Source organism: Hordeum vulgare, chromosome 5H (genome assembly GCF_904849725.1).
Source record: "Hordeum vulgare subsp. vulgare chromosome 5H, MorexV3_pseudomolecules_assembly, whole genome shotgun sequence".
NCBI classification, from domain to species: Eukaryota; Viridiplantae; Streptophyta; class Magnoliopsida; order Poales; family Poaceae; genus Hordeum; species Hordeum vulgare.
In genome coordinates this window covers 549,917,263-549,928,025 of record NC_058522.1, presented here as the reverse complement: position 1 = coordinate 549,928,025, position 10,763 = coordinate 549,917,263, and the positions used below count along the sequence as shown (strand labels likewise).

The 10,763-nt window shown below is 44.5% G+C and overlaps 1 protein-coding gene across 1 annotated transcript; it reads right to left on the bottom strand.

Annotated features, from left to right (window-relative positions):
• Positions 1–533: 533 nt before the first annotated feature.
• On the bottom strand, positions 534–9,701 carry LOC123452769 (probable GTP-binding protein OBGC2). The gene is given in 13 exon segments (XM_045129482.1): positions 534–1,018; positions 1,326–1,510; positions 1,651–1,725; positions 2,188–2,295; positions 2,405–2,605; positions 2,975–3,052; positions 4,094–4,177; positions 4,860–4,964; positions 4,967–5,002; positions 6,790–6,937; positions 7,687–7,755; positions 8,364–8,712; positions 9,466–9,701. Coding segments are annotated over 13 exon segments (1,611 nt in total). The 5' UTR covers positions 9,554–9,701; the 3' UTR covers positions 534–933.
• Positions 9,702–10,763: the final 1,062 nt, after the last annotated feature.

Here is a 10,763-nt window from a genome sequence, read left to right as displayed (position 1 = left end):
GCAACTTTGAAAATGTCCATGCATGTATATATGCAAAACAGTTTACGTTCTGGTTCCCATTTGTTATGGAAGATGTGAATCACACATCTTCACAAATATGTACACATAAATGTATATGTCTATGCATTAGTTTTTTCAACAACTCGTTGTATCTCTACCACTGAATACATGACAAGATGCAAATGAGAGATAATAAATATGAGCATTGAAAAATATTCAAAAATAAATTAAAGTTTTCTGATACTTTTACTAAATTAGCCAAGAGTGGATAATTACAAGGGACGAGTCATTTATGTTGATCATTTTCTAATAGCGATGCATTACAAGAGATGTGAATATCAAGCAAATGTTCACCAAATTTGCACATAAATATATGATTTGACATTAGTTTTCAGTATATAGCACATCGTATATATGGACAATGTGTAAATGAAGATCAACAAATATGAGCATTAAGCAAACTATTTGTAAAGGCCAAAGCTTCGTCAGATTATATAAGTAAAGCAGAGAGAACAATTAATGAGTCATTCATATAGACGAATTTCTACTAGTCATTTATTTAGTACGGAAGATATGATTTTCAAATCTTCACTAATACGTGCAGACAAATACGGAGTATATATATGAGTCCTCATTAGTTTTTCAATATTTCACAACTGATTTCTTTCTATCTCTAGCATGGAATACAGATGGAGGTGTAGTCTGGATATCTGCAACTGCTCGTCCTCAAGCTAACGCGGCAGACACTGAAGCGCTCCGCAATAGGATTTTGGACAATCAAACTGGTAGTTTTTGTCCTCCAGGAATTGCTAACGCCGTCATGAGCCAAGGACAGACTCGACTGCCGCTGTTGTTGAAGAACCAATCGATCCCGCTCGATCCTTTCCAGGTGTTGGACTGATGTTAAGGGCTCCAGCGTGCAGACTTTCAGATTCATGGTCCTGGTAACATGTGATCTGAGCATTTTCCCAGGGCTGTCCTGATCTCCTTCAGCATCTCGTCGATCCCGATGCGCCTTCTGCAAGGGCAGGAAATAAACAGAAATGAGATCTTGCAACGGAAGAAAAGAACAGTTTTTCGCAACACCATTGGGGAAATTAAAGGGAAAGTGTTCAGTTTGTAGAACTTGAGGACATTTGAAGCACTGTCCAAGAAAACTCGTGGTATGAACAGCAATGCAAGCATAAACTTAAGTAAAATATTAAACAGGAACAATAGATTAAGTACACTTACAGTACACTTGTGTCATTGTACACAGATTATATAATGAGCTGTTTAAGAACACACTAAAACACGTGTTCAGTTGGTTCAGTGAGGCGACTTACAGTACGCTTGCACCGATTACAGCTTGAGGTCTTGGATAGTCCCCAAGTTCCTTATCATCGTCTTCTGACATATGGTGTCTGTTGAAGTTCACATTTAGCTTTTCTTTGCTGGCATTTTTGTCGTGGCTTTCTTCACAGCCTACTGAAGATATTTCAAGTGCTAATGAAGATAACCTATCTTGGGCCTAAAAGGAGGAAAACAAGTATTAGGACTCCAACCAATGCCAAGAAAGATCAAACTTTCAACAGATTAGTTGAAATAGAAAACTAAAGGCTAAAAACTAGGGAAACCATAGTTTGATCCAAATTAAGTATGAAATTGCACCTTAGGAAGATCAATCTTGTTCAGAACCACAACATAAGGTCGCTCCAGGTATTTGGGGTTATACATCCTTAATTCCTGTACAGAGATAATTGTCAAATGATCATTAGACACTGAAACTATGCTTGAGAAATAAAACATACATGTGATTCAGTTTTTCACAAGCCTTGCATTTGAAATTAAGGTTTTGCAATCCCTTAACAAAGCAACTATTATCCTACAGATCCTTCCAAGTGCCCACTGACTAGATCCTAATACTTAACAGCCAACAGAATAGTTGGTGCAACTTCCGCTACTCTCATCAATCTTCCCTTCAGTTCTATTGATTGAACTTCCTATGTATATCAATATCTGACAATGAGATTATGCCCCCCAACACATGAAGAAAAAAACCATATCAAACTGTCCCACTACTGATGCTAGTGTAACAAGAGCTTCCAGGTTCACGGCTATAACTATGAGAAATTATATAGTGAATGTGATTGCATTTTTTCCAAAACAAAATAGGACTTGGGAAGGATGAAAGCAATTAGAAATTACTTCTCTGACAATCTTATAATCATTAACAGGGTCATCAGCAGCAGCATCAACGACGTGGACGATTACTCTCGTTCTCCTCAAATGTCTCAAGAAATTGCGACCAAGACCCTGCAGTGTAATTAAACCACATGATGAATCCGCCAAGGCTAACCACGGGAAGCAACAAGACGACAGCTTCAAACAAATATCGTGCAAATAACACAAAAGTAAACGACACCTTGCCCAGATGAGCGCCCTCAATAAGACCTGGCAAATCTGCCAATGTTGCTCCAGAGGAAAACTGCAACGCCCCTAAAGTGGGATCTCCACCAAGCCGGCCAAGATTTGGCATTAATGTAGTAAATGGATAGTCCGCAATGTCTGGTCTTGCAAGTGTTATAGCTGATAGAAGTGTTGATTTTCCAGCATTTGGAAGTCCCTGAAAAAGCAAATGAAGACAATTAGGCCAACATTGTGATATGCCAAAGAAATACTCCCTCCGTCCCATAATATAAGAGCGTTTTTTATACTGTGTCAAAAACACTCTTATATGATGGGACGTGGGGAGTAGATCTGAAGCAAGCCTTGAAAGCCTGATAATCCAACACTGAACCCTAAAACTGAAACAGAAGGAACTCTTTTTTTGCGACTGAAACAGATAGAACTCTTAGCAATTGCAACCCTTCTAAACCAGAGTCATCTGATATCTTGACTCTTGTACATAGAAAATGACCTGAACACTTTTTTTCTAAAACGAAAAACAAGAGCAAATCCATAAGAGAGGTATGTAGTAGTGCAGCACTCTTACCACTAGGCCAACATCTGCAACCACCCTTAAGATTAATTCCAAGCTTATTTCCTCACCAGGCTGGCCATGCGTTAATACCTACAGAGAAAGGAGATGAGACAAAATCACAAAAAAAAATAGAGGTGAAAATGGAGAATACTAGTCAGCAAAGAAAGATGACGTTATTTGAAATATTTGGATAATCCTAAACCATATCGATACCACCCGTTTGGTGTACAGCATTGTTAAAGAGTCGTATGTACTCATTGGGACTGAGCATCTGTTTGTTTATCACTCATTGCCTATTTGTGAAAGGCATCACATCAATTGGAGAAATGCAAACAGCTAGAGTATTGCTAGATGTGCGAGAACTTTGAGTGGAGACACAGAACTAGATTGTACTATGCTCTCTGATGGACCGGTGGTATTATTATCTATGAAGAACTAGAGTAACCATACACACTAAACAATACAGTATCATGACCTCTGCAGGACCGCTCAGCGCCTCGCACACCAGAACCTGCCGCATAGCCCATCATGCATGTTTTCCAGCCAAACTTTAAAGACAATGCAGCACCTCCCTGTGGATTCCTGTTCTTCAGGGTCATTTGGCCAAAGTCCTCTCATGGATCCATGCCCCGAAGCCTGCAAAGGCCTTGCAAGCACCATGCTCCTCACGTCCTGGATGCTCTGGAAGCACAGGAACAACTGCACTGTTGACAATATGCACCTGGACTCCAATGTCCTTCTTAGGGACATCACCGACGAGGCTTGTGTGTGGGTTCGCGCGGGCGCTGCTGGGGCGGCAGCCTGTCGGCCTGAAGGCTGGGATATCCACTGATCCTCCCCCCCCCCCCTCCTCCTCCCGGCAGCGCCTTTGCCTTTGTTTGTTTTGTTTTCTGTTGCCCGCTTGGGCATGTAATTAACTTTGTTCCTCCCTTTCAATACAATGAGATGCAATGCTTTTGTGTTTTCTCAAAAAAAAAAAAAGTAAACAAGCAGCAATGTGTTATACGAATCACATCATTTTGTTCTCATCAATCCTTCCCTAATTTAACGACCCTAATAAGACAGCCTATTGGTAAAAATAGCACCGAACCTACCATCAAGTCCAGGATTATTTCATAGGTAACAACTTACCTTATCAGTAACATCACGCATGACATTAGGCGATAAAGCCATGGCTTTCCCTCTTTTGTAATCGGGCGCATCGATCAAGCTGATCTGCAAAAGTGAAGTAAATATGTAAATCCATAATAATATTAGCAAGCATATGTACCATACCAAATGAAAAAGAATATCAGGGAACAATGAAAAGTGTCCACTAAACTGTTTTAAATAAGGTAATCACATACTCAGTTACACTAGAATCTGTATTCAGAAGAATAGGCATGGTTATCATCGTCTCAACTAGTCGCATTGACTGATATTTGCAATTGCCTCTATACCCACCAGGTCATATGTACAATTATGCTACCCATTGGTAACACAACTGTACCAGGTAACAATCTAGTTACAGACTCTGATACAGCCCTCGGAGTTGACTTTGGGTATAGTATCGGATACAGGTTTTCAGGGGTAGAACGATTCAACTTAAATGGGCTGAAACTACACAAATGCATCTTGACATGTTAAAACTGGTTAACTGTGATACTTGGCAAGCAGTTTACACAGTTTGCCTGCAGGTGGCAAAAACCGGAGCATCGTCGTGAAATCTTTACTAAGCTGCATAGAATATGTGCTGTCAGTCCATAAGGAATAACTTTGGTCTGCTATTGCTGAAGCAAAACCCATGCCTCCTAGCATAGTTGTCGAAATGTTTGCTAAGTGGCGTACGACGTTTTGAGACAGAAATTCAGTCACTCTGTTTTATAACATTCTAACACGACGATACAGCTTAACTCACCCCGCCCTGTCCACCCCTGGCGACGAGCACCTCATCACCAGGGTGGGCCAAATCAGCAAGAACAGACCCCTTCTTGCGCCTCACAACGGTACCTGCAATGCAATTCAGCGAGCAGGCAAGGCATCATCAGTCAAACACGTAACCTCACAGAGCCACAGAGCAAAAAAAAAAAAAAAAAATGGCCACAATTCACATCACCAGGCCTACAAACCTACAGGCACGGGTATCCTGAGCGTCTCCCCGGCGAAGCCGTTGTGCATCCGGGAGCTGAGGGTGCCGGTGGCCCCGACGTTGCCGCCCCTCTTGGCGCAGAGCCGGGCCTTGCTGTGGAACCCCAGCAGCGTCTCCTCCGCCTCGTCGGCGTACAGCACCACGTCGCCGCCGTGCCCGCCCACGGGCAGCGACACGGACCCGTCGTAGTTCCGCTTGAACGACACCTTCTTCCCGCTGCCCCGCTTGGCCTTGCCCTTGTCGGCGGCCCTGCCGCCGCCGCGGGGCCTGGCGGGGGCCGCGTCTGCGGAGGTGCCCGGCGGCATGTTGAGGACGGCGCCGTGGCCGCCGTCGCCCGCGCGCACGCTGACGACCGCGTGGTCGAAGTACTTGTGCGCCTCCTTGGCCAGCGCCTGCGGCGCCGGGCCCGCGTTCGCGCTCGGGGGAGCCTTGGCCCTGGCCGCCGCTGACGCCGCCCGGCACGCCACCGCGATCGGCCGGCGCCTCCTGCCCGCGACGGCGCGCAGGGCGCCACCGAGGAGGTCCGGGAGAGGAAGCGGGTGGTGGCGCGCGCTGCCGGAGAAGACGGCGCGTCGGTGGTGGCTGGCCGCGTGGGAGGGGAGGAGGAGCGTCGCCATTGCTGTGCTGCTGCCACTAGTGGTGGTGTCAGTGCAGCGCCCGGGGTTGGGGATAAGCCCCGGGGTTTAGTTATGGGCTTGTGATGAGGCGTGGCCCGTGGGCTCGGCCCAGAATCATGGGCTCGTACTGGGCCACCATGCCACGCCTCGAGCTCACGTCCGGGCTTTCATTCCTCAAACGAGAGATGATAGCAATAGTTTGAGAATTTTTTTGTCGAAAAAAAAAACTGTTTGAGTTTTTTGTTCCCCCAAAAAAATTGAGCTTTTTTTAGTTTTTCTAGTAAAAGGGAATTCTGTTGACGTCCTTTTTTTCTCCCCCGTCAAAAAAAAAAAAAAAGTTGGCATCTGGTTTCTAGTCAAGAAAGGACGTTTAAGCTCACTCACCATAGTCCAAGTCGACACAAAGGGGGGCGAAGGAAAAAAGAAGAGAGAAAAATAATGACTCCCTCTAACAGGACAGGTCCACATGGATATGCAAAGTCGCAAACTGGCCGACTGCCAGACTCAGACTCTAGAAGAGACTCCCAATACAGGTTCGTTCTACATCAAACTGGAAACAGCAATGTACATCCACCGCATCACATGCATGAAGAGATGGAGGACTTCCGTCCAGATCGCCTTCGCCTTCACCGCCGTCGCCGCTTCGACTGCACCTGCTGAACGTAGGGCAGAGATGAATTAGTCGCAACCCATATATGTTTCTTCAATTCATTCATAAAACAGCATGTCATCGGTCGTTATCAGTCACGTCAAGTTTCAATGTCGTTCCTATATTATAGTCCATGTGTTTCTTCTATTCATGCATTTCTATTTGCTGAATCGCAATGGCTAATAGGCCCCTGGTTTTAAGCAGTTACTTCTACCCCCAATGGCACATGGCAGGATATCTTACTTCTTACTAAAGAAAACCAGAAATACATGAAAGCTAGCGGCTGGGTATAATTGCAGACCGTCGGGAAATGCATGATCTATGCCTACTTCCGCTAAATTAGAAGATTCCCTGGATTGCTGGTTTTGCTAGTGATAAAAATTAAGAACCAACGCAACAACAATTTAATCAATCAAAGCATCAGATTGCTTACCTTCTCATCTGACTCGCCTGTAGATTCATGCGAATTTTCATTCTTGACTCCATTCGCATTTCCATTTTCAGCAACGCAACCTTCGCATGTAAAATTCTCAAGCTTCTTTGCTTCTTTTATGGTCTTTCCAATACAAGCAGGGTGAAACCTGGGGACAATGTTTCAGGACTTCAACAACATATTCTGAAACCACTGTTCAAAGATACTAGTTTGCAAAAATGGTCAGAAAAGCTGAAAGTGCTACAGAGCAGCTGATGCATGATAATGGATGATGTATGTGAAGAAAGACTTTATAATGTTCTCAGCTCACTATCTATTTGGAATTTATAAACATCAGTAAGCAACGGTCACCTATTTTTCTGTGAAAAGGAGTAATGCAATTTTTTCCTTGCAGAAACTAAATGCATGTAAAGACTATACATTCTTTGAAAAGGTCAAGAGCTCAAAAGTGCAACTCTCTTCAGGTGGATATCACATCATGGAATCGCTGTCTATTTGGAGAATTATTTTTTTTGTCCAAATCACCTTGTCTCTGAAGTTTTATAAACATGCATGAGATGAACGAATCATGCAGGAAGCCAGGAATTATACTATGCAACATTAAAGACCAAAATGGCCTACTATTACTAAGTGTTTTTTCTCTGATGCTCAGTATCAGACTATTAAATTGCAGTAACCAGTGGTAGATTAACTTTTCAGCCTGCTTAGAGCTTCTTTTTATCTGTCTTGTACTTTACCCCTATGAAACTTAGTCACTGCTATTGAGGAACATGCTTTTACGAAGGTAATAGGATGCTCAACATCTTGACTTCATGGAATCACACAAATGCAAGACAGTCTCCGCGTTACTACCATACTGATGTAGAGAAACTAAACGAATGCACCATTGAAACTTACCAATCAGAGCATTCCTCACACTGGATCATAAGATCGTCAGGGTTGTATGGCATCTCACACTTGCAAAACCTGTGTATTGTTACAACAAGAGATGGAAAGGCGGTTAATTATTTCAAATAGAAAACTAAACATGTCTTGTCTCTCATAAAAGAGAGATACAATGCATTACAATAGGTAATATTCATGTTAAGCAAAGAGCACTACAAGAGAGCAAAGATATAGTTTGGCCAATATCTGCAAGGTAGGTCTTACAAAGGCTCCCCTGACTCCGACTTTGCAGTGACAGTACTGGTAAACCATGTACCTAGTTCAATCTGGCACAACAGAACCTAGCCAAAACATAGTGAATTGTATATCCCAAAAGGACTAATAAGGTTACAGTAGAGAGTATCTCCTATAAACCCATCTCTAATGATAACGAGAGAACAAGTTATAACTTATCAACCATGGGGGCACAAAGCCAGAGATTTCAGAGAGAAAGAATGACGAGTTAGAGCCATGGAGGAGACCATAAGCAAGTAAGAAACAAAGACTCACTCAACACCATCAAAAGAAATGCACACTTTGCTCAACTGCCTTCAGCATCAAACTAATTGTCTAAAGATGCTAGCAAAATAATAAAATTATGAAGTAGCAAGGTATACCGTAGGAAAACGGAGGTTCATTTAAGTTCTTACACAGCTATGCGGTCAGGCACAAAGCTGCCTGTGATTGACTTGTACTCGAAGCGGCAAAAATAGTCCTCAGGATTGACAGCAGCAAGCTTGGTGTAGTCCCGGAAGCTGTAGACATTGCACTTGCACTCTATGGTGTCAGCACTCTGCACATCTTGGTGGTCGGAGAGGAACACCTCCTTTTCGCCATGGAATGGCCTCCGCCCACCAATAGACTCTTCTGGCCGGTAGTACCACCGCACTTTAACCTTGACATTTGCGCCCCGAGGTCCTGCTGCCTCGATTTCCTCAATCTTGGCCACATATGGAGGCTTTGATGAGTCGGGCGCCTTCATGAGCACAGAGTCTCCAGCTGAAACAAAACACACAAATACACTTAGATGCTAAGCTAAAACTGGAAACCAGGTCCTAACAAGCCTAGGACAGGGAGTTTTAATTGCCCCAGGACTGATATCGCAGAAGGTTATCGTACTTTACAGCAAACCATTGCCACAGACGTTCGAAACTGGGGAATTTCAGCACAAGAAATGATGCAAGTTGAGCGGCCTAAGATTAGTTTCTACATAACCTCCCACCATGACCCTTTTGGCTCGGTTAGCAAAAAGACTTGCATTGCATACAAAGATAAGCTTCTAGGGTTTCGGCCGACAGAGCTACATTAGCTTATCTTAAGCCCTCAGCTCTATCTGCGTGCTCGGGAGTAAGCGTCAACCCGAATGGTATCACGAAGACACTAATTAACCAAGCTAAAGCCCAAATCCAGCTTTTACCCTAGTAGTGCTTGAGTGACAGTGTCTTCACGAAATGGAAAGCTGGAGCTAAGCACGAGGGTAAAAAGCAGATTAAGAAAAATCAAAGCGGTAAAAATTTAAGAACCCTCCAGGATTTACAGCATACTAGGACCATTTCAGGGCATGCCAACATCAGATTTTTCTTTAGAGGGGGGAGCGCAGATTCTACATCTGGCCGCCCCAAACCGGTCGAAACCGGAGCAATCCCGCCCGCGCGCCCGAGAATCCCCCCGAAAAAATCTCGGGCATAAACCACACTGGACTAGGCTAGGCTCGTGAGCGGAGAAATCGGGGGCGAGAGGGGAGGGGCTCACGGCGGATGACGCCGTCGGATCCCTTGATGGTGTAGGACTCCAGGGTCCGGCGCGGCGTCCGCGGCGACTTCCCCGGCGTCTTTGACATGGGCGGCGGCGGCGGCGGATTGGGAGGCGGCGGCGGCGCGGCTCCGACGAGGGGGAGGGGGTGGGATGGGATGGGATGGGGACGGGAATGGGAGCGAGCTCTCTCTCTTTTTTTCTTTTTCCTCTCTCTCTCTCTCGGCCCTGCGCGAGCCCCCCTTTATTTTCCTCCCTCCCTCGCTGCGTGTGACTGTGCGCGTGTGTGTCGTTCGCTCTCGGTCTCCCTGGGCGCCAACAGGGCTCCACCACGCGTCGCGGACGGCCGCCGGCGCCGCCCGCCGTCCGATCCGGGGACGGGTCCCGCCGCCGTGGCCCATCGGACGGTGCTCGGTGGCCGATGGTGCGCCTGAGGCAGGGTGAGTGCCTGCTTGCTAGGAATGCATGCAGAGATCACACGGCAAAACACGGTCGTATCCTTGGACGTTAGAGGGACGGTGATATAATCAGCCCAACAGGTTTAAGTTTTGGTCCTCATATTATTCTAGGCTTTATTTCAAAAACTTCTGTGATGCGTTTTTAGTGGAAGGAGATGTTTTCATCGACGACGACGCGCCTACGATGACTTCGTAAATCTCAGGATGATATGTCAGCTCAATCTTTCGAAAGTGTTCATCAAGATGAGATATGTGTGTGCGTTCGTAGAGGTGAGTGTATGCGCATGTATATGAGCGCTTGCATCTGTACTCTGTTAAAAAAAGTCACGAAAATTTCGAATTCAAATATCATGTAAACAATTTTCCAAAAAAAATACTGCATAAACTTTGAACAAAACAAAAGGTTGAAGTGTTTTTCGACGGATGTGTTTTAGGACCAATTGAGTTTTCTTCGGCTTAGACAAACTTTATGCTTTCTAAACGGGGCATTTTGCCATGGAAGAAATGGTGCATTTTTGATGAAAAGTGTTAGAAGAATCGTCTGTGAAACATAATTAACGTCACAATAGCTACATGTAAACTGACTGAATTTGTAAGTTGATTATGTGAGACGAGGAAACTATGAAGAAAGTTGGAGGAAGAAGAAAGAAAGACCCTCGTTGAATATTATAGTGATCCTCACAACAATGTTCGACGATAGTTTTTTATAATCAACGTGATCCTTCAATTCAAAATATTATACTCTTCAGAAGCAACATGATGCCCCGTCCAACAAATGATACTCTTCATAATTAACGTGATCTTTCCATTCAATGCTCGATTAACCTTTTCATAATTAAT